This window comes from Mobula birostris, chromosome 8 (genome assembly GCF_030028105.1).
Source record: "Mobula birostris isolate sMobBir1 chromosome 8, sMobBir1.hap1, whole genome shotgun sequence".
NCBI lineage: Eukaryota > Metazoa > Chordata > Chondrichthyes > Myliobatiformes > Myliobatidae > Mobula > Mobula birostris.
The window spans coordinates 38,793,338-38,818,487 of NC_092377.1; the positions used below are offsets into that span (position 1 = coordinate 38,793,338).

At 38.4% G+C, this 25,150-nt stretch overlaps 1 protein-coding gene across 2 annotated transcripts in view; it reads right to left on the minus strand.

Annotated features, from left to right (window-relative positions):
- Nucleotides 1-25,150, minus strand: part of mta3 (metastasis associated 1 family, member 3) — a 211,968-nt gene that overhangs the window by 60,191 nt on the left and 126,627 nt on the right. The window contains exons 9-14 of one of the 2 annotated variants that reach the window (XM_072265019.1): nt 13,479-13,667; nt 11,952-12,026; nt 10,683-10,741; nt 9,074-9,201; nt 2,451-2,602; nt 1,501-1,723 (exon numbers count right to left, since the gene is read on the minus strand). In XM_072265019.1, coding sequence (XP_072121120.1) covers nt 1,501-1,723; nt 2,451-2,602; nt 9,074-9,201; nt 10,683-10,741; nt 11,952-12,026; nt 13,479-13,667 — 826 coding nt within the window. Of the gene's footprint in view, nt 1-1,404; nt 1,724-2,450; nt 2,603-9,073; nt 9,202-10,682; nt 10,742-11,951; nt 12,027-13,478; nt 13,668-25,150 lie in introns of those variants that run through there. The other variant, XM_072265018.1, reaches the window with a different exon arrangement.

Here is a 25,150-nt window from a genome sequence, read left to right on the forward strand (position 1 = left end):
ATTTTTTAAACAAAATATACTGGATAACTGCTGACATCTTGCACTTTCAAAGTCCAATTAAACCATTCATTTACATGCATCAGCACATTTTCAGTGATACCCTAACTCCTGAAGAGTTCATCGTATTCAGGAAATCTGTCTTCAGCTTTCCTCTAGTACGAAAAGCATATTTCAGACATTCATGTACTGCTGAATTAATTTGTATTCAGTTGTGATATTACAAAATGTCAGCTTGTTCAGAATAATTACTTGCATGTCCCATCTTCCAGTTCTTTCTATATTTCATAAATTGCCAATCAAGCAATCTCTGCATTGGAATAACAGTATGCTGTCAATCAGAGGTTTTACACAATGTGGAACATTTACAAAGATGATTGTGATTATGTATTATTAGAAATTGCATGCACCATTTTAAAAGAATCACATGATTTACTACAGGCACAAATGAAGAACAATAAACAAAAGTGCAGCTGCAAAAGGTGCCAATCATATCAATAACATAATGGGTTATCACCCAGATGCCATTTACACATGGCTTGCAACATTGAAGTAACTCGCATTTATGATTGAGAATGGAAACTGAAAGCGTTTTGTAGGAAGCTCTACTGCAGTAAACTCTTTACTTAAGGCTTCTATCATAATTTTCATCTTGCAAAGTATGCTGAATATTAATTGCTGAATATTCAGCACTATTTGTGGAAAAAATGACGTAAAAGCATGACAAGCGTTTTGAAAATGATTTTTTTTCTGCCTACAGCTACATATTTACCAGGCTTCTAATTCATGTCACTGGTTTGAATTTTATCCTTTGGCTTTATGGAATCAAATTGTATTTCTAAAATCTCACATATTGCCCAGGATAGTTTGATTGCATCTAAAGCAGCAGATGTGAAGCACAATACAGCCAACTTAAAGAAAGAACGTCTGCTAATATATCTACTTTGCAATCATCCTGGTCGATGAGTAAATTTTATACTTAATCGAAAGCTTTATGATCAAATCAGAACTAGATCTAGAGAAAACAGTATAATTTAGGGGAATGTACACCAGTTGTAAGTCAAAATATATTTTTAATAATTCATGTTTTATTATAAGGCAATGTCTACTTGAATGCCACCTATATTATAGACACATTAAAACTTTATGTATTTGTTTACATATTATGGGGCTTAAAAGTACCAATTAACTTTTGGAATATTCAAATCACTTATTTACATTATTATAAAAGCATTATAAAATAAAAATGACTAAGTTTTTATTTTAATTGCAATATAAATTACACACTTTGACAAATATTTTTAGAATTTTGAAGCAGACAGTCTTCCTTGAAGTTGCTTACACAATAACACAAACAGCTACAGAAGGCTTTTGAGCAAATTCAAAAAAAAAATCCACACAAATAAATAATGTAAAGTCATAAGTTCATTTATTGCAAACAGTGGGACAGGGAATGGTGGAAAGCATGGAAAAATCAAAGCTAAGAATTTAAAAAGTTCTTACATTCTGCCTTAATGGCAGCACAGTTAATTGGAACAAATGGTCTCCTTGCTGCCTGTTTCAGCTGCAAAATATCTCTGCAAACATGTCTGGCAAGTTTTGTAAGACGTGTTGTCTGCAGAAAGAAAGACTGTCGTGTCTTCAACGTAGACTTTGGACTATCGATATGCATTGGCACACCATGCCCTGGTTGACCATGACGAAAGATGCCTCTTACACGTGGTTCCTTTTGAAAATATAGAGAAGGAAAGCATTCAGTAAGTGAATTCATTACATTTTGAAAAATAAGATGGTTACAAATTAAATCAAACTGGTAAAGTTGGATCTGTTAACACCTGAATTTACACAAAAGTATCCTTTTTGAGGCAACAGAGATGATACACATTAGCCACTCCATGGACTGATGTCAAAAATCCTTTTATAATGGATTTCACTCTGCTTTCAAAATTCATCCTTGATGAACTTGATCAGCTTATATTTTTAAATAGCATGTGTCAATGTTGTAACATATATGTGCATATTTGTTACATATTGGTAATGACAATTTTACTATGATGTAATATCATATTCATATTTAAAACGAAGCTGAACATTAACTTTGTCAACCCTAGTATACTTTGAAGACAGTGTTCTTTAAGCAACTGAAAGATAACAAGGTAATTTTGCAATGAACTATTGGGCCATCTTATATCCAATATTTTCCTTTTAAGCAAGTGAGAGAAAAATTAAGTGGCTTTGCATTCCAAGGCCAAAGGTAGCTCAAAGTACTATGATTATGGTTTAACTTTTGTATTAGAGCAAATATTGCTTTATTAAACTTACAGGTGATATGAACGATAATAATAACTTGATGATAGAAATAAAGTCCAGAATAAACTGGTCCATTGACAGTGTTGACAGCTAATCAAAAATATCAGCATAATTTAGGAAATTAAGAGCTTTTAGCTTGTTACCGAAACATCATGTGGTGGCGACATTTTTTCTGCTTCTGTTCGAGTAGGCATCTTTAGACCACCATATTTCTTCCAGTATGTCCAACATGAAGCACAAAGTCTACATTGCATATTTGGAGGTCCCCAGGAAAACCACTGTTGAGACTGTGTGGCTGAAACAGTACAGATTGGGGGAAAAAGTCAATTATTCCAATTATGTATGTTTTGAACATAATTGCAGAAATTTGGAAGAAATTGCACTAACTTAACATCTTTCTAATTTTGTGACCGTTCCAATGCCTGTGGCTTACTGAATTATTTCCTGTCAAATTGCTTCAACTTAAAATAGAAAATCAGTAACTAAAATCAATAATGTGTAAGCATCCCCGTTACAGGTAAACCTAATGGCACAGTTTCCACCAACATTTGTAAATCTGATCAACATTTTAAGTTGATAAAATTCCTTTATGGTTTTCTTTTTGCCAGATTTTGCTCCTGAAATAATCAATGATCACATGGAATCAAAATGCTATCAGTACATCATTGGGTCTTGACGGATTTGAACCTAGCAGACCTAATTTTGGCTTTGTTATCATCACCATTGTGAGGAAATTATTATATGTTTCAGCTTACTACTTCTTTAGTATTTTGTTTGCAATTTCTAATTTCTCAGCACATACTCTACAAGGACCCTTGTTTTAGCAACATGATATTTGAGCACCTGTTTAATACTGAACTGCATGGTACAAATAATAACTATATTAACGCACCTTGTGTGAAGGTTACTTTTAATAAGAACTCACTTAAAAGTCTGCTAAATCTTTCCTATTTCAATACATCTGGAAAATAATCCAGTGTCGGAATCCAAGCCAAGACTTTTCTGGCCTGTGAGATGAGAATATAGGACCAGCAAGATAAGACTTCCAGCTGCCACGTAGAGACTTTGCCAACTTGCAAAACTGGATTGAGTAAAACACAGGTTTATTGCAGAATGAGTGGGAGCAGAAATTCTCATTGTAATTCTGAGGAATGGTGCAGCAGAGGATGCTAATCAGCCATTCTGCTAGCAACAACATTCGAATTTTAGTGCCTGTGCTTTTGACATGTACAAATTAATTGTCTGAATATCTCCACAGGCAGAGATACCAGAAACTTGGACAAATTATGGTCAGACTTCCAACATTTTCTCTTCTACCTCCCCCCGCCCCAACTGGGCAGAAGACACAAAAGCTTAGAAGTACGTACCACTAGGCTCAAGGAGAGCTCTATCCAGCTGTTATTAGACTTTCAATAGTCCCCTAATATGATTCATGACCTCAAAATATACTTCGTTATGACCGTGAACCTTCTCGTATACCTGTACTGCACTTTTTCTGTAACCATTTAATTTGCATTCTGTTATTGTTTTCATTTGTACCACCTGAATGCACGGCTGTAATGTGACAATAATAAATAAATTTACCAATTTGGTAGTCAGGAACAACAAGAAATGCAGAACAGAGCACATTTCCTGGATTGTCATCACAGCACAATGCACTTACCATTCATAAGAATGCACACTTTCCACTGTCATTCCCAGAATATAGAGGTTGTGCATGCTGGAGTGCATCCCAGAGTCACAAAAATAGCCGGAAATTTTAAAGGCTGAGCAAGAGTTCTAAACCCAATCACTATGGGAATATGGCAGCCAAATGTAAAAATATAAATACAAAGAATACTGCATACGGTCTACACAAAAGAGATGCAGTGTTCTAAAATTACTCTGTTTTAGGATCACTAAAGTAATTCATCTGTCAATAATAAACAACCTTATTGAATACTGAAATTACATTAGGGGTATCTAAAATGACATTTACAACAAATACTCAGAAAGGAGTCATAGTCTCATGGGATACCCATTTACGACAACGATGGCAAGAATTCTCTTCAAAAGATTTTGAATCTTTGTGATTCTTTACCCCCATAGTACTGTTAATGCTTACTGATGAAATAAGAAATATTATCAACCTCAGCATCATATCTGACTGCAGATGAGCTTTGAATCATACTCTATGCCATTATTAAGTCTGTTGATTTCTACTGTCATTACACTACTCAGTTGCTCATTTTTGTATGTGCTGTTGAAATCATCACCAATACTGTTGTTACTTCTACAGCTAATTTGAAAGCACTTTTGGCTGACATCCTACTCTCTGCACTATAAAGCTGAGGTCAACTAAAACTCTGCACTCCAAATTCCATAAAGCCCCAAACACATAGTTCAAATTCTGTTTAGTGCCTCTACTCACCAAATTGGGATTCAATACTTTCTGCATTGAATCCCAATTAAGTAATACCTCAATTTTTAAATTCTCTTCTAGACATCCCTTCCTGAATGTTGCCACTTCCCTTTCATTCATTAAGAGGTTAGTTAAAACCCAGCACAATCTTCACTGAGTTAATTTGATATAAATGATGTATTTCACTGCATATTTCAATGTACACGTGACAAATAAGGCTAATCATCTTTAATAATCTCAACTCTATCTCCTTTACCATAGTGCTGGAGAGGGATAGGAGCAGACAATTTGGGAAAACATTTAATTGGGGTAGGAGAAATATGATGCTATTAGCCAGGAACTTGGGAGCATAAATGAGGAGCAGATGTTCTCAGGGAAATTGCGTAGCAGAAATGTGGCAAACATTCACGGAACATTTGCATGGCGTTCTGCACTGGTATGTTCCACTGAGGCAGGAAAGGATGATAGCATAAAAGAACCATGGTGTACAAAGGATGTAGAAAATCTAGTTAGGAAGAAAAGAAAAGCTTACGAAAAGGTTAAGAAACTAAGTACTGATGGAGCTCTAGAAAATTATACGGTTGCCAGGAAGGAGCTTAAGAAGGAAATTAGGAGAGCTAGAAGGGGCCATGAGAAGGCCTTGGCGAGCAGGATTAAGGAAAACCCCAAGGCATTCTACAAGTATATGAAGAGCAAGAAGATAAGCTGTGTGAGAACAGGATCAATCAGGTGAAACAGTGGAAACGTGTGCATGGAGTCAGAGGAGGTAGTGGAGGTACTTAATGAATACTTTGCTTCAGTACTCACCAGGGAAAAGGACCTTGGTAATTATAGGGATGATTTACAGTAGACTGAAACGCTTGAGCATATAGACGTTAAATAAGAGGATGTGCTGGAGCTCTTGAAAAGCATTAAGCTAGATGATTTGCTGGGACCGGATGAGATGTACCCCAGACTACTGAAGGAGGTGAAAAATGAGATTGCTGGGCCTCTGGGGATGATCTTTGCATCATCAATAGGGACAGAAGTAGTACTGGAGGATTTTGGGTTGCAAATGCTGTTCCCTTGTTTAAGAAGAGAGCGTAGGGATAACCCAGGAAATTATAGACCAGTGAGTTTTACTTCAGTGGCGGGCAAGTTGTTGGAGAAGATCCTGACAGGCAGGATTTATGAACATGTGGACAGACATATTTTGATTAGGACAGTCAGCATGGCCTTGTCAAGGGCAGGTTGTGCCTTGTAAGTCTGAGTGAATTCTTTGAGGATGTAACAAAACATATTGATGAAGGTAGAGCAGTGGATGTAGTGTAAATGGATTTCAGTAAGGCATTTGATAAGATTCCCCATGCAAGGCTCATTCAGAAAGTAAAGAGGCATGGGATCCAAGGAGACCGTGCTTCGTGGATCCAGAATTGGCTTGACCACAAAAGGTTAGGGCAGTTGTAGATAGTTTGCATTCTGCATGGAGGTCAGAGACCAGTGGTGTTCCATAGGGATCCAATATGGGTCCTGTCCTCTTTGTGATTTTTATAAATTACCTGGATGAAGAAGTAGAAGGGTGGGTTAGTTAGCTTGCTTATGACACAAAGGTTGGTGGTGTTGTGGATAGTCTGAAGGGGTGTCAGAGGTTACAGCAGGACATCGATAGGATGCAGAACTGCGCTGAGAAGTGGCAGATGGAGTTTAAATGGGAAATGGTTCATTTTGGAAGGTCAAATTTGAAGGCAAAATATAATACTAATGGTAAGACTCTTAGTAGTGTGGAAGATCAGAGAGATCTTGGGGTCCATGTCAATAGGACACTCAAAGCTGCTGCGCAGGTTGACGGCGCTGTTCAGAAACTGTATGGTGTGTTGGTATTCATCAACCGTGGGACTGAATTCAAAAGCAGTGAGATAATGTTACAGTTATATAAGACCTTGGTTAGACCCCACTTGGAGTACTGTGCTCAGTTCTGGTCATCAAATTAGGAAGCATGTGGATACTATAGAGAGAGTGCAGAGGTTTACAAGGACGTTGCCTGGAATGGAGAACGTGCCTTATGTAAAAGGTTGAGTGAACTTGGCCTTTTTTTCTTGGAGCGACGGAGGATGAGAGGTGACTTGATGGAGGTGTGTAAGGTGATGAGAGGCATTGATTGTGTGGATAGCCAGAGGCATTGATCGTGTAGTTAGCCAGAGGCTTTTATCCAGTGCTGAAATGGCTAACATGAGGTGGCATAGTTTTTAGGTGCTTGTAAGTAGGTACAGAGGGGATGTCAGGAGTAAGTTTTTCCACACAGAGTGGTGGGTGCATGGAATGCACTGCTAACGAAGGTGGTAGAGGCGGATACAATAGGGTCTTTTAAGAGACTCTAAGACAGGTACATGGAACTCAGAAAAATAAGTTCCCTACCGCTATGCGGTAGGGAAATCCTAGGAAGTTTATAGAGTAGGTTACATGGTTGACACAACATTGTGGGCTGAATGGCCTGTAATGTGCTGTAGATTTCTATGTTTCTAATACTTTTAGTCACCTGCCTAAAGTTGTCTGGCATGATATCAGTTGTAAATTGATAATCCTCCTGTTGTTTTTTGTACTGCTTTCTCTGTTAAATGACCTGCATAAATGAAAGCTGTTACTGTTGATGGACTTTTGGACTACAAAGGAATCCAGGACAACGATAGCTTGTAAAAAGTGGGACTGAGATTGATTAAATGTGACATAACTGAATGTGTGAGTAGGCACAAATGGCCTGCTTTTCTTCCTATTACTTATGGTCTTGTGGTTCATCTGGCATATTTTTACAGAAAAGACAAATGGGGTACAGATACATTACAACAACAGGCTTCCATCTGCTTGGAGTTATGGATTACATAAATCAGAAACCCCAAGGTAATGCTGAAAATGTCAAACTTACTTTAAAAACCCAACACGCACAAGAGAAATCATCTAAATCGGGAATGCTATTTTAGAATCTCGCTTTCACTTAATTAACTGAGCAAAAGTTCACGGCTCCTGAGCACAGGCAGAAGTTCAGCCAGTTAATAATGTCAGAACACCTAGACTGTACTACTGAATGCTTCAAATTATCTAGAAGGAGAATGCCAACTTCCACTGGCCAATCAGGTGGCAGATGACATCCCCCAGAGGAAGTCTGTGTCCAAGGGGCAAGGCAGCAGCAAGCTAAGGTAGCTTGACTGTTCAAAGGAAGATTTCCCCTTTAACTTCTTGATACTTAGGTGAACTCTTGCATTTCCCTTTTGTATCCATCTCCTGCACCTTCATGTTCCCGTCCAGCCAACTGTTGTTATCAGTTGCAAGTTATTAGTATCTTGTACTGCTTCTTTTCCAACACACTGCAAGGCACGCTACTGCAACCCATGTAACCCTGAAAAGTAACTTAACCCTTACATACTGTTCCGGTCAAATTTGACCCGTTTTGACATTTGACAGCAGTAAAAACATGCTAAATGCCATTTTTTAAAGCCGATTTTTCTTCATTTTTGCGCATTTTGGGTCACTTAAGGAAAAGTCATCAAATGTTGGCTTAAAAAATGGCATTTAGGGTGTTTTTACTGCTGTCGAATGTCAAAACAGGTCACATTTGACCCAAACAGTATGTCAGGGTTAAAATATGAATACTAACTTTTTTTTTAAACTTATGAAAGCTTGTACCACTGCCTCCTAATAAAAAAAATGAAACTGAATGAAGATGCTAAAGTAAAATGCAACTGCATAACTAAACTAAAAGTTTCTACAAGGGGTGATTGATAAGTTTGTAGCCTAAGGTACAAGGAGTCCATTTTAGAAAACCTAGCACATTTATTTTTCAACATAGACCCCTCCTACATTTATACACTTAGTCCAGCGGTCGTGGAGCATACGGATCCCTTCTCTGTAGAAGTCGGCGTCTTGGACCTCCAGAAAGTGGTCCACAGCAGGGGTGATTGATAAGTTCGTGGCCTAAGGTAGAAGGAGATGAGTTATTAACTTCAAACTTCCTGCACAATCACTCAAAGAGTAGAACTGCACGTGCATGTAACTCATCACCTTCTACCTTAGGCCACGAACTTATTAATCACCCCTGCTGTGGCCCACTCTCTGGAGGTCCAAGACACCGACTTCTACAAAGAAGGGATCCGTATGCTCCACGACCGCTGGACTAAGTGTGTAAATGTAGGAGGGGACTATGTTGAAAAATAAATGTGCTAGGTTTTCTAAAATTGACTCCTTCTATCTTAGGCCACGAACTTATCAATCACCCTTTGTAGCTACTCCCAAATATACTTATATGAATTACAAAGTTCATTTCTGGTTAGAGAATCCTCTTATAGATTATGCTCAGATCTCATGATAAAATAAATTAGTTTGGATGGTACTCACTGTAACAACTCTCACATGGTCGGCCTAAACTCGAGTTTTGGTTTTGATAAACCATCCCTCCAACTGGACCATTCGCCACAGCAGGCTTTCCATTAACATTCAATATCTGATTGGGATTAGGTTTATTGCTTTATAACAGAATAAAAAAAAGAAAACATTTATTTATTAACAAAAAAGATATCAAATATTGCAAAATAAATCACTCACCAGTATATAATTTTCTTGGGTGAACATGCAGCAGTATCTGTTGAACTAATGCCCAGCAATAAAGTTCCTGTTATAAGATTCAGCTCTGTTTTACAATTATGTTATCAGTCCATCGGGCTCTTAAACTGACCTGCAAACCCTAACCCTACCTCAGCAACGGAACACTATGGACCACCTTTCTTTATGCACTAATGTCTAGTTTTGCACACAGTCTTCTATTTCTCTTCACTGATTGTATAATTTATAATTTGTGCATTGTCTGTGATGCTGCTGCAAGGAAATTTTCCATTGTACCTTTATCTTACCATACTTATGCACATGACAATGTACTCAATTTGATTTGAGTTTTAAAATTGGAATTTTAAGGTGCTGAGGTCCACGGCTGCTCTATGCCTGAACAGAGAATGAATAGATGTGGACACGAGGAAATCTGCAGATGCTGGAATTTCAAGCAACACACATAAAAGTTGTTGGTGAATGCAGCAAGCCAGGCAGCATCTCTAAGAAGGGGTACAGTCGACATTTCGGGCCGGGACCCTTTGACGGGACTAACTGAAAGAAGAGATAGTAAGAGATTTGAAAGTGGGAGGGGGAGGGGGACATCCGAAATGATAGCAGACAGGAGGGGGAGGGATGTGGAGATGTCTCCAATCTTTTTACTAAATAATGCACCAGCAATCTGGCAAAGTTAGTATCAATAGTAACAAACACAGCAACTCCCTATTTGCGACTAATTTTTATGTTGCACTCATTTGGAATATAGAAATTAAAACCAGAAAATATTAAGGCAGAGGTTTGCAATAAAATGTTGACAGTTCCTTGTAAATGAACATTTGGGACATCCACATGAAAACATCAGTCTCAAACCTGCCGGCCAGGCTCCACATACAGTTTCCTGGTTGCACACTCACCCTGGACTCCAATCCAGTACAACAGCACAGACCTGCTGCATTCCCATTACTTGCCTGTTGAACCTATGCCAGAGAGAGCTCATTCATTTCAATCAACACTGATTGAAATTGTTCAGACTATCCTTCAGCTGAAACATTAGTTTTCCAGGGTCAAATGACCTTTAAAATAATTTGTCAAAGTAGCAGCCATGGGAAAAGATAGAAATAAATTTAGCTTGTATTTCAAGTAAACCATAAATTTACAATAAACTTAATAATACAGAATTTGTTTGATCAAACAAATCAAGATAATAAAATATTTTAGCTTAATCCCAAATTGCAGCTCTTCTATTCAGCTTATTGGGATGTTGGCATGGAACCAATTGGGCAGACCGCAGTCAACTACCAGTTTACATCACTGTAAATGTTATAAACAATGTTTAGAAATTAGATCTAAAACTGCAGAACATTTCACGTTCATTACAAATGTACTCTCATTTACAAAAACTTACTATGTTGGAATGTACACCTGTTTCAGTTTGCTCTCTGCCTCAGCTGCCTTGAGGCGTTTCTAAAAATTAAAAAAAAATAGAATTATAGAAGTCAATTGAAAACTGTACACAGAATTTCAAGAAAGCAATGTATGTCAAAAACAACAATGGCCCTGTTACTGAGTTCTCAGAAATAGCACTGCATATATGTATTTCTCCATGCCAAACACAGTTATTTACTGCAGCTGGAAAAGCAATTTTTCATCCATATTGCTCTTGCCTCACTTAGCTGGGCTTTAATTTTGCCATTATTTTACAATATTCCTTAATTTAATAATACTTCTAGCCTATCATTCACTGATTTTCTGTTCAAAAGCCACATTTGCTACAAAACTTTGTAAGTTATGTTTAATAACCATCAGTTCTAAAAAAGTAAGATATGCTCCTTACTGAAAACTTCATGCCGTGGCATTGAAAAGTTTAAAAAAAGTGCAGATGCTGATAATTTGAAGCAAAACAAAACAGATGATGCTGCAAATACTCAGAAAAATTCTCTATCCTCAGATACTGCCTATCCTGCTGAGAGATTCCTTAGAATAATATTTTTGTTATGGCAGTATAGTTCACTGCAGTAAATGGTAAAATCAAATTCATCCAATATCAACATTCTCAATGAAGTCTTCTGAAAAATGAATGCTTAATTTCAAGCACAACATCACTGGAATACCACCGATATAGATACACATAACGTTGTAAGGGTTCGTAAAGACCAATTTCACCAGAGCTGGCAGTTTTAATACCAGCAAATTGTGAGCATTATCCCAGTGATGTTTTGTCCATTAAAATAGATGGAACCATAAAACTTGGCCCTAAAGTGATTTCCTGCATGAATTAAACCTTAAATAAATCAACACAGAACCGCCATAACATATATAGCAGTGTATATAGCGATAAATCATAAGGATTTATTTAGATTGAACTGTCTAAAGAAAATAAACAATGCTTTTATTATCAGAATATATCATAAAAAGAACATGTATTAACTTTGCACAGAAGGTGTTGTTAAGGTTCTAAAGTTCACAAAGTTCGTAGAATAATGGGAAGCTATTAACACTATTTGTAAATAGAAAATAACTTTAGAATGAGTCTAATTGCTGCTTCTGAAGATTTCAATCTGTATGAAGCAATTTTGTTTAGCCCAAAAACAATGAGTTTAATGTGCATTAGTCTGTAAACTAATTATCAATTCAATAACAAATTGTCAATAAGATAAGCACTGTTTTAGCTTACCTGTTGGACATATCTGTCTGTTGTTTTCCACATATAATAGTATTCTATGATACTGGTCAGTGATTTCCATGGCAGCTATTAAAAAGATAATGATAATTGCACTCAGTTACAGGTCAACGCACAATTTATTTTAATTAAATGTTTTTGAAGATTAATTAAGCTTTCAAAGTTGAGAATATACATATTTATAAAAATAAAGTGTGTGTGTTAGGAACTGTTGATAACTGCAATGGAGAAAAAGGTGGTTTACGGTGAACAAGAATGAATTAAAATTAGACACAGATAATCTAAGGTTTCTGCATGCTGGCAGCATTAGAGACAACATGTAGTGCAAAAAAAACAAAAAAATCAGTAAATTGAAGTTCAATAGGCAGTGTTGTTTGCGGAACAAATGCTTTGAATATACTCATGAAGGTGGACCATTGAGGAATAATATTACAGAGACACAAAAAGGTCAAAGGTAATTAAATGAAGTCACTAAACAGTAGTGATGGTCATTAAGGATGTTATGAATACCACAAGAAGCAATATTGCAGTTTGTACGGTATAAGTGAAATTGTAAGGCCTCAGGAGGCAAACATTTTATTGCAAATGATAACGTCTTTAAGAACTTTCAAAAGCAAGAAAAAAGAGTGGACAATAATTGGAGAGGGTGGCTTTAGGGTTGTGGTTGATGACAACAGGCTTATTGCAGTTGGGAAAAACTTAATCCCTAGAGTGCCCAATAACAGCTGACCCCAGGATAATGTGGCCTATGATCTTGTCCAAAATCAACACAGCATGAGGAATTACATCATTTTTGTGCATCTTTGAAGCAAAAATTTTATCACAAAGCATCCACTTAAATTTTCACAGCGATGTAAACCATATACAATTCATGCTGACCTGGGAGACGGGGAATAAATCACTCCTTAATGTTGAAAAACAGTTTATGGAGTCAAATTTCACAGCAACTATCTATTCACCTGAATCCTGAAAGCGAATGCTGGTACTTGGAGCCAGGGCACACAATGAGAAGGGAAATGAACGAATGATCCAAAAATTAGTGACAAAAATCTGAAAGCACTTTCTGGAAAGTCACACTGGTGAACATGTACATGACTGGGCTGCAGGAAAGGACGGTGAACTTAAAATTATACAAAGCGTTATCAGAAAAGAAATCAGCAGTAGTAGAATGTTGAAAGTTCAGGTGTGGAAAATCCAAGGGAAGGAATCCACAGATTCTTCTATTTCCGATCCTGATCTATTCTCCTCCTCCTTCAAAAGAATCTTTCTTTCCCAAAATAATCCAGATTATTTCACTTTTTCTATTTTCCTTTACATCTCATTTTCTTTCAGAGGTATGTAATGACCTCCAAAGAACACATCAGTGTTATCATGTTAATTCCTTACAGCTCACAGAATGAAATATTATTGCATCAGATCAAATGGATCAAAAGTTGTCCTTTTAATAAATTAACTTTATTCCTGCAGTTTTATCTAATCAATGGATTAATGAGATCAGAATAAATGTTCTGCTGTTCTTACAAAGTCTTGCCGGATGTCATTGAAATCCTTGCCATACTTTTCCAATGCCTCTTCAAACAGGCTAGCTTCAGACGCTGACCACTCTTCCATTTCATCTCTGCACAGAACCGGACCACCCTGTGGTACTAAGATGCTGATTGCATTTGTCAAGTCATAGTTGTGCTTGTGTAAAGTGTCCATTGCGTGAAACTAATTGAAGAAAATAAAATCAGTAGATACCGTAAGTGATGCAAAAGAGGAAACAAGAAATATCTGTAATGATGAAACTTGAAAAATAAAACAAAATTATGCAATTATCCTGTCTGACATCTCATGGCATTGTTTACAAATAGATACTATAAATTAGAAAGATCATATCCTAAACCAGGGAGAGTACACCTCAAGGGATAAAGCATGGAATTGAGGATAAATGAAGTGCAAAGCATAGAGGTAAACGCATCCACAGCTAACAATGGCAAACGATGGGGTAACACTGGGCTCCAATGCCACCTTCAAATTCTCTGAATTCTCTGATGACACTACACCCTGGTGGAGAGAGTCAATAGCTTTAAACTCCTGGGCATTAACATATCGGATGACCTGTCCGTAAGGAAAGTGTGCCAGCGTCTTTACTTTCTTAGGAAGTTAAGGAAATTCAGCTTGTCATTGAAAACTTCAACGTAAAATGAGTCTTACTTCAGTGGTTGGTAAATTAATGGAAAATATCCTGAGAGGCAGGATTTATGAACATTTGGAGAGGCATAACATGTTTAGGAATAGACAGCATGGCTTTGTCAAAGGCAGGTTATGCCTTACGAGCCTGATTGAATTTTTTGAGGATGTGACTAAACACATTGATGAAGGTAGAGCAATAGATGTAGTGTATATGGATTTCAGCAAGGCATTTGATAAGGTACCCCATGCAAGGCCTATTGAGAAAGTAAGGAGTCATGGGATCCAAGGGGACATTGCTTTGTGAATCCAGTATCGGCTTGCTTACAAAAGGCAAAGAGTGGTTGTAGACGGGTCATATTCTGCATGGAGGTCGGTCACCAGTGGTGTGCCTCAGGGATCTGTTCTGGGACCCCCTGCTCTTCGTGATTTTTATAAATGACCTGGATGAGGAAGTGGAGGGGTGGGTTAGTAAATCTGCTGATAACACAAAGGTTGGGAGTGTTATGGATAGTGTGGAGGGCTGTCAGAGGACATTGATAGGTTGCAAAACTGGGCTGAGAAGTGGCAGATGGAGTTCAACCCAGGTAAGTGTGAGGTGGTTCAGTTTGTAGGCCAAATATGATGGCAGAATATAGTATCAATGGTAAGACTCTGGCAAAGCGGAGGATCAGAGGGATCTTGGAGTCCGATCCCTCTACGCAGATTGACTGTGGTTAAGAAGGCATACAGTGCATTGGCCTTCATCAACCGTGGGATTGAGAGCTGAGAGGTAATGTTACAGCTATAAAAGATGCTGGTCAGGCCCCACTTGGAGTACTGTGCTCAGTTCTGGTCACCTCACTACAGGAAGGATGAGGAAACTGTAGAAAGGGTGCAGAGGAGATTTACAAGGATGTTGCCTGGATTGGGGAGCATGCCTTATAAGAATAGGTTGAGTGAACTCGACCTTTTCTCCTTGGAGCGACAGAGGATGAGAGGTGACCTGATAGAGGTGTAAAAGACGATGAGAGGCATTGATCGTGTGGATAGTCAGAGGCTTTTTCCCAGGGCTGAAATGGCTAATACGAGAGGACACAGTTTTAAGGTGCTTGGAAGTAGGTACAGAGGAAATGTCAGAGGTAAGGTGTTTTTTTTTCTTACGCAGAGGGGGGTGAGTGCGTGGAATGGGCTGCTGGTGATGGTGGTGGAGGCTGGTATGACAGGGTCTTGTAAGAGACTCCTGGATAGGGACATGGAGCTTAGAAAAATAGAGGGCTATGGGTAACGTTAGGTAATTTCTAAGTCAGCATTGTGGGCCGAAGGGCCTGTATTGTGGTGTAGGTTTTCTATGTTTCTATAAACTTCTATAGATGTACTGCTGCAATATCCTGACTAGTTGCATTATGGTTTCAGACAGCAATTCAAATACGCAGGAACATAAGCAGGATCAGAAAGAGAATCTGATTTAATATGACTGGCGTATGTTGTGAAATATGTTAACTTTATGGCAGCAATACAATGAAATACATGATAAATAAATATAGACATAAAAATCTGAGTTACATTAAGTATGTATGTCCATTAAAGTTAATTAAAATAAGTAGTGCAATAAAACACTGGTGTTCATGGGTTAAATGAACATTTAGAAACTGGATGGCAAAAGGGAGGAAGTTATTCCTGTATCGCTGAGTGTGTCCCTTCAGGCTTCTGTACCTCATTCCTGTGGTAACATTGTGAAGAGGGTGTGTCCTGGGTGTTGCGGATCCTTAATGAAGGATGCTGCCTTCCTAAGTCAACTCTCCTTGAAGATGTCTTGGATACTACGGAGGCTGGTACCCCAATAGAGCTGATTCATTTTACAAGTTTTGGATCTTATTTCGATCTTGTACAGAAGCCCCACCATACCAGATAGTATTGCGGCCAGTCAGAATGCTCTCCATGGTACACTTGTCGAAGTTTATGAATGTTTTAGTTGACAAGTAAAACCTCCTCAAACTCCAAATGAAATACAGCTGCTGTCTTGCCTTCTTCATAGCTGCATCAATATGTTGCATTCAGGCTAGGTCCTCAGAGATAATGGCAAGCAGGAACTTGAAATTGCTCACTCTCTCCACTTCTGATCCCCCTATGAGGACTAGTTTGTGTTCCCTAGTCTTACACTTCCTGAAGTCCACAATCAGCCCTTTGGTCTTGCTGATGTTGAGTGCAAGGTTGTTGTTGTGATGCCATTCAAATAACTGGTATATCTCACTCCTGTATGCCCTTTCGTCACCAGCTACTGTCGGGTAGGAGGTACAGAACCCGTAAGTCCCACACCTCCAGGTTCAAGAACAACTACTGTCCTTTAACCATTCTTCTTTTGAACAGACGGGTAAAATCCTAATCACCAAAGTTTAGCAATACTAGGGCCACTTTGACAGCTTTGCACTAAAATGAACTTTGGTTTTAATTATGTTTTCTTGTAAAAATTAGTGTAAAATTATGTAAAATTTATATTTTTCAAGTGAATGCTGTTTATATGATGCTATGTGCCCATGATGCTGCTACAAGTAAAATTTTCATTGTACCTGTGGAAACGTACTTGTGCACATGAGAAACTTGACTTTGATGGGACATTGAAGTATTGGAAAGCTTTGCAGAGGAGAAAGGAGGAAAGGGCTGTTGGATACACTAGTGTCTTCACACTACTAGAATTAAGCTCAAAGAAAATCGTAAACAATTCAATGTTTTCTTGTATATGAAAACTTAGTTGCGTAACCAAATAAAAAGGTATTTATGTCAATTTTATTTCTAAGCCAGCAGCAAGGCTGGGTATTTAGAGTGAACAGGATCTCTTGTTTGAAGGCCAACTACAGTATTTTGTTAAATCAAACTGAAAAGTTGCTATTAACATTGAATTTGAGGAACACTTTCTACCAGATTGCCCTGCACAATGTGTGTACTTTGTACTGCATCTACCAATACACATTTGTTGAAACTTTGCTCAGTGTTCAGGAAACTGAAAAGGATTCAAACTTCAGACTTCTAAAACTTTCTAACAGAAAGTGTCAGAGAAAGCTCAAACACACAAAAATAACTATATAGGATGGCCTAATTATATAACTTATGCTCTCCCTGGCCTTGATGTGGCTCCAAAGAATCTCAATGTAAGTACAAAGTAACTTCTAGCCTTTGCATTTAATTTTAAGAACAAAACCAATTGATATTGACATTGAAACATATTGATATATGAGATAGGACCCTACTGTCAGAATCCTATCAACAATATCTTCTATACCAATACTTTATTTCTCCTAACATATCCATTGGTCTTTTCCACCTTCCCATCATTTGTATCTCTCTATCCAGCTTGTACAAATCTAAAGCAACACAAACAAAATGCTAGAACTCAGCAGTTTTATATACAAATCTATTCTTAGACTATTCAGAGACTACATGTTTGATTCTTGCACTCTTGCTTATTTCAGTAACATTTCTTATCAATATCTCTTTTTGTCTTTAATGAACCTTTTAACCACTTTGATAACCCACAGAAGAAATTCATGCTATTTGATTTCTTTTTCTGCAGGGTTTTAAAATTTTTTTTTTATCCCTTCTCATTTTGTTGCTCTTTGATAAGATCCAATCCTGAAGAAGTATTTTTGACTTGCAATACAATTGACCAATTTCTGTTTCTCTATAGATGAAGCTGGAGGTAGAGAGGATTTTCGGCTCTTTCTTTTTTTATTTACTGAAAGCAAGACTAACACATCAGAGCATGAAGAAAGAAAGCTTTCTTCAGCTTAAATCAACAACACCTTTTAGAAATTCATTTGGCTTGTAAAATAAAATGTACAAACAGGTTAAGTGCGATATATTCTGCAGAAACTGAGAATGCAAAATAGTCGTACACTGAAGGACTCACGTAATTAAATTTAAATACCTAAGAAGCTCTTCAAAAATAATACAATTTCTTCCCTATAACAATTTTTTGAAATGATAGCTATTTTGAACAAATGTTAAGTCTTTCTCTTCCAGTTATTGAAGACAGCATAAGCACTTAACAAAGGGTGAGAATAGTGGATTCAACTAATGGGATTCTATTTGCAAAAATAAATTTGCTCCTTTTCTCTTCTCTGAATTAATCTTTCCAAATGGTTAACCCTTATTTATTCATGCTGATGCGTGCTGATCAACTTTCAATCTTAATACCTGCGCAAACATCAAGACGTGTCTGGAATATCCAATGGTGTACTAAGAGGCAGATCCCAATTATTACCACCACAATCAAGCATCCCAGTCAGCACATTTCTGCACCGAATGATGTCAGGACTTTGAACTTCACTTGGCATTCTCGAGGAAGTCACTGAAAAGCAAGTTTACTAGTCTCTGCGATATGGAATTCCTTTGTACTCTAATATTGTATTCAATAGCTAGTTAAACAGCATTGCTCTACAGCTGTACAATTGGCAGTGACCATGAAGTCAGCCAAAGATTTCAAAGCTTCGAAACTATACGAGAAGTGAGAATAGATGTTGTAAAGATATGCTTTTCTTCTGAAATATACGAATTTCAATCACAGCACTTCTCAATTAATATCCTCAAGATATCTACCTTAGTAGATGATGATTCTTCTGTGCATGTTGTAGATGCACATTACCTCTTTCCCACATTGGTCTCTTTCTCAGTGTGTTAAAATCAGATCCTGTTCATCAATTTATTTTGCTTACTTTTAAAGCAACAACTATTAAGGATACTGCCATATTCCAGCACAGAGTGGTACAGTATTGAATCGGGCCTTTTGGCTTAAATTGGAAACAGCTATTCTCAGGGAAAAGTACGGAAGAAATGTGGCAAATGTTCAGTATTTGATATTTGTGTGGAGTTCTGCATAGGTACGTTCCAATGAGACAGGGAAGTTATGGTAGGGTACAAGCACCGTGGTGTACAAAGGCTGTAATAAATCTAGTCGAGAAGAAAAGAAAAGCTTATAAAAGGTTCAGAGAGTTAGGTAATGTTAGAGATGTATAAGATTATAAGGCTAATAGGAAGGAGCTTAAGAAAGAAATTAGGAGAGCTAGAAGGGGCCATGAGAAGGCCTTAGCGGGCAGGATTAAGAAAAACCCCAAGGCACTCTACAAGTATGTGAAGAGCAAGGGGATAAGACATGAAAGAATAGGACATATCAAGTGTGACAGTGGGAAAGTATGTATGGAACCGGAGGAAATAGCGGAGGTACTTAGTAAATACAGTCAGCCCTCCGCATCCGTGGATTCAACCAACTGCAGATCAGAAAAACCCGGAAGTTCTCTCTCCAGCACTCATTGTTTGAGCATCGTTTGCATCGCGTCTCGTTCGGTTGTGAAGAAGCCATTACCATTAATTTATATGGGAAAAATTTTTCAGCATTCCCAGACCCAAAAAATAAACTACCAAATCATACCAAATAACACATAAAACCTAAAATAACACTAACATACAATAAAAGCAAGAATGATATGCTACTAGCAGAACCAGTAGTAACATTGGCAGCTTTCAAGATTCTTTCTCTCTGCGAATAAATACAGTAGTACGAATGGTGGACGCAGGCAAGTTCAACGCACACATTATGTCTTTATTTTGTTCACCACGATCAAACCACTTAATTATGTCCAGTTTTACGCAAAGCGTTATGCCCCTACGAGCTCCCTTGGGCTTTTCTGATACCTTAGGACACTCCTTGCAAAAGGATGCACAAACTAAATCGAGATAAAGCACTCTCACTGCTCGGGGTGCGTGCTGCCTTTATAATGGCTCACTGCAAAACAAATGCGGAACGCTATTTTCACTTTTCGTAACACCATTACGAGCTCTCTTAGGTTTTTATATAAGGGACTTGAGCATCCGCGAATTTTGGTATCTGCAAGGGGTCCTGGAACCAATCCCCCACGGATACGGAGGGCTGACTGTACTTTACTTCAGCATTCACTATGGAAAAGGATCTTGGTGATTGTAGTGATGACTTGCAGCAGACTGAAAAGCTTGAGCATGTAGATATTAAGAAAGAGGATGTGCTGGAGCTTTTGGAAAGCATCAAGTTGGATAAGTCACTGGGACCGGATCAGATGTACCCCAGGCTACTGTGGGAGGTGAGGGAGGAGATTGCTGAGCCTCTGGCAATGAACTTTGCATCATCAATGGGAACAGTAAAGGTTCTAGAGAATTGGAGGGTTGAAGATGTTGCTCCCTTTCCAAGTAAGGGAGTAGAGATAGCCCAGGAAATTACAGACGAGTGAGTACTACTTCAGTGGTTGGTAAGTTAACGGAGAAGATCCTGAGAGGTAGGATTTATGAACATTTGGAGAGGTATAATATGATTAGGAATAGTCAGCATATATTTGTCATGGGCAGGTTGTGCCTTACAAGCCTGATTGAATTTTTTGAGGATGTGACTAAACACATTGATGAAGGAAGAGCAGTAGATGTAGAGTATATGGATTTCAGCAAGACATTTGATAAGGTACCCCATGCAAGGCTTATTGAGAAAGTAAGGAGGCATGGGATCCAAGGGGACATTGCTTTGTGGATCCAGAACTGGCTTGCCCACAGACGGCAAAGAGTGGTTGTAGATGGGTCATATTCTGTATGGAGGTCGGTCACCAGTGGAGTACCTCAGGGATCTGCTTTAGATTAGATTAGATTAGATTCAACTTTATTGTCATTGTGCCGAGTACAGATACAAGCCAATGAAATGCATTTAGCATCTGACCAGAAATGCAAAGAATAGTGTTATTTACAAAATAACTGCGAATAAAAAAAAGTGCTACAGCACACAAATATAAAAGTACTGAGACAGTACAATATGGGTGCAATACTGCTTAGCGCTGTGATAAGAGGTTTAGCAGTGTCACAGCCTCAGGGAAGAAACTCTTCCTGTGCCTGCTGGTGCGGGAACGGAGGCTCCTGTAGCGCCTACCGGATGGGAGGAGAGTAAAAAGTCCATGGTTAGGGTGAGATGCATCCCTGTTCTGGGACCCTTACTCTTTGTGAATTTTATTAATGACCTGGATAAGGAAGTGGAGGGATGGGTTAGTAAGCTCGCTGATGACTTGAAGGTTGGAGGTGTTGTGGATAGTGTGGAGGGCTGTCAGAGGTTACAGCGGGACATTGATAGGATGCAAACCTGGGCTGAGAAGTGGCAGATGGACTTCAACCCAGATAAGTGTGAAGCGGTTCATTTTGGTAGGTCAAATATGATGGCAGAATATAGTATTAATGGTAAGACTCTTGGCAGTGTGGAGGATCAGAGGGATCTTGGGGTCCGAGTGCATAGGACGCTCAAAGCAGCTGCGCAGGTTGACTCTGTGTACGGTGCACTGGCCTTCATCAATTGTGGAATTGAATTTAGGAGCCGAGAAGTAATGTTGCAGCTATATAGGACGCTCTATCAGATCCCACTTGGAGTACTGTGCTCAGTTCTGGTCGCCTCACTACAGGAAGGATGTGGAAGCCATAGAAAGGGTGCAGAAGAGATTTACAAGGATGTTGCCTGGATTGGGGAGCATGCCTTACGAGAATAGGTTGAGTGAACTCAGCCTTTTCTCCTTGGAGTGACGAAGGATAAGAGCGGACATGATAGAGATGTATAAGATGATGAGGGGCACTAATTGTGTGGATAGTCAGAGGCTTTTTCCCAGGGCTGAAATGATTGCCGCAAGAGGACACAGGTTGAAGGCGCTGGGGAGTAGGTGCAGAGGAGATGTCAGGGGTAAGTTTTTTTTTTACTCAGAGTGTGGTGAGTGCGTGGAATGGGCAACGGCGGTGGAGGCGGATAAGATAGGGTCTTTTAAGAGACTTTTGGATAGGTACATGGAGCTTAGAAAAATAGAGGGCTATAGGTAAGACTAGTAATTTCTAAGGTAAGGACACGTTTGGCACAACTTTGAGGGCCGAAGGGCCTGTATTGTGCTGTAGGTTTTCTATGTTTCTATATACATGCTGTCCTAATCCTATTGGCTCACTTTAAGTTTGTACTCTCATTTCTCTACCATGGGAAAAATATTCTGTCTATCCTATATCAGTCTTTTATAATTTTATATACCAATATTAAATCTCTTTAACCTCCATCTCTCCCCCTTAATTTACATCTAAATAGCATCCCGGTGATCCTCCTCTGCACTCTCTCCAGCACAATCACATCCTTCCTACCATGGCAACAAGAACTTTACAATGTCTTCCAAATGCGATCTGACCAAGTGTTTTTTTAAAATATAAAATAATATAACAGCGCAACAATAGTTTATGTCATGGCCTATGAAGGCAAGTAAAGGGCTAAGTAAAAAGGGCTAATTACTAAATACTCCAGTTTAAACATCTGCAACATCATGACATTCTAAGATTTAGAGAATTACGCTCAGCATACCTCTCTCATTTACTTTTTAAATTTTTGCAGCTCTTCTGTTCGGACTTCACTTTAAAATACCATTTAACGAGCATCATGAACACTCAGCAGAGGAACAAAAAGTGTTTCAGATTTGTACATCGAAGTTAAATAGCTTCCTTTTAAGCATGCAAACCAAAGATCTCACAAACAACACACAAATGATATCATAATCACTCCAGAAAATATTTAAAAAACAAATCTACGAAGAAATATATTTTATCTTGAGTAACACTGGTTGTTTTACTTATTGTTCAGTAGTTACTGCACCATCAGAATTTGTTACTGAATCTGAAGTCCCATCTGGGGAAATGTTATAGTCAAATTGATCATATTTCTGAGAGGCCAAATGAATAAAAGGTATTTGGAACTTGTGTAAGGGCCAGCTAGGTCTACCATTAACTGTACATTTATAGACATACACTTGAGAAATGCTCTGCTTCATGGTTTGTGTGATGAATTCAAATAGGACTGGCTGCAAAGAAATGCTTGTCACCAAACAGCAAACCCACAACCACCATTCTACTTATCGCCTAAAAACTTGTTTACGTGCATAGTCTATACACAAGTCAAGTTCTTGTTAGCTGGGGAGGATCTGTACTGTTATTCTAATCTGAATGAAAGCTACTTGCTATTGATCTGAAAAACTAAGAGGTACATCTCTTGATTTTTTTTCTCTACACCAGCATTTGAATGTCCCCACTCACCTATGTTTTAGCAACTAGAAACAAACATTCAGATTGGCACAAGTTTCTCCATAGCATTCTATCATTCTGACTCAATAATTTTTGATATTCTGATCTGCATGTTCAGCAACAAACTCACTAAGATTTCTTCAGGGAGGCCCTAAATTGGACAGCTATATGGACAGGAAAGGAATGGAGGGTTATGGGCTGAGTGCAGGTCGGTGGGACTAGATGAGACTAAGTGTTTGGCATGGACTAGAAGGGCCAAGATGGCCTGTTTCCGTGCTGTAATTGTTATATGGTTATAAAGTCTTTTCATTTGCTCTAATCTTTTGGTTTTTGCACAGCTTCTCCCAGGTTATGAGTTATTTGATCCTGAGAAATGCTCAAAACAATCTACAGAGCATTAAAGGTTTTTAAAACAAAACTTTAAATTTTCCCAATATTTCCAAATTCAACTCAGTCATAGAAACATAGAAAACCTACAGCACAATACAGGCCCTTCAGCTCCACAAAGCTGTGCCGAACATATCCTTACCTTAGAACTACCTAGAGTTATCCATGGCGCTCTATTTTTCTGAGCTCCATGTACTTATCCAGAAGTTTCTTAAAAGACCCTATCGTTTCCGCCTCCACCACTGTCGCTGAAAGCCCATTCTACGCACTCACCACTCTCTGCGTAAAAATCTTACCCCTGACACCTCCTCTGTACCTACTTCCAAGCACCTTAAAACTGTGCCCCCTCGTGCTAGCCATTTCAGCCTTGGGAAAAAGCCTCTGACGATCAATGCCTCTCATCATCTTCAAGCAAGATTTCACTCACAATTTTTTTAAAATCTAAAGATGCTGAACATCTGAAAACAGAACAGAAATGCTGAAAATACTCACATCAGATAACATGTAAAATCAGAGAAAGTAAGCTAATGTTTCCAGTCAATGGCTTTTCATCAAAATTCTGATAATACGTTCTGTGACCTGAGCAGATCCAGAAAATTGAAAAGTATTTCCAGCATTTTCTGTTTTAATTTTGCTCGTTCAACTCATTTGAAAATGTAAGATTTATATTTCTGGTTTCTCAATACTTTTCAATTTCCTCCATCAGTAAATATTCAGTGATACGTTTTCTAATATCCATTTTAACCAACTGATCTGTAATTCCTAGGCATGATTTATCTTACTTTTGAGTCACATGAACTAACTGCCACTCCTTTAGCCCTTCACCTCTTCACCTTCTATCTAATTAATCTTCTCCATTTAATCTTTTTACAGACAGGCTTGGCATTTGCTGTGCTTATGACATCCAAATCACATTTCATCTTGCACTTTGGACCTGTCTCTGTCAAGTCACATTAGGCTCAACTCCCTCTCTCTTACCTCTTTGTTCTGCCACCTAGCCCTACCACATAAATGTTTCATTATGCAAGCACCTTCCTGACACCATCCTGACATGATTCCATCCAGAAAAAGTCTACAACTTCTTGCAATGCTTCACACCATGTCCTTTTTCACATTTAAACATTGTCAGCGACCCAAACTTTCTCTAAAGCCGCTTCCACTGAGACTGCCCTTGTTTGGTTCCAAAATTAATTACATTTTAGGAGCTGAAAGTGACAAAGTTTGAGATTTCTGAGAATTCTTCAAGGATCAAAACTTAGCTCTCTATTCGTCATTAAATATTGAAACCTTGACTACTTCATCAACGGCTCCCAACTTGAGGTCCACAGAACCCGCGGTTAATGGTTGGGGTCCATGGATTTAAAAAGGCTGGGAACCCCTGCTCTATTTATTACATTATGCTTTCTACAGAGTTCAACCCACAGGATTATAAACCCTGGGGTCTCCAGCAAATCCCAGCCTCTTGAATGCTAGGTTATAATTGATCTGACATCACTGCTTTCAATGTCCACTTCACTTCATCTACTTACCTCTGTAGCACAAGAGTAATCCTCAACTTC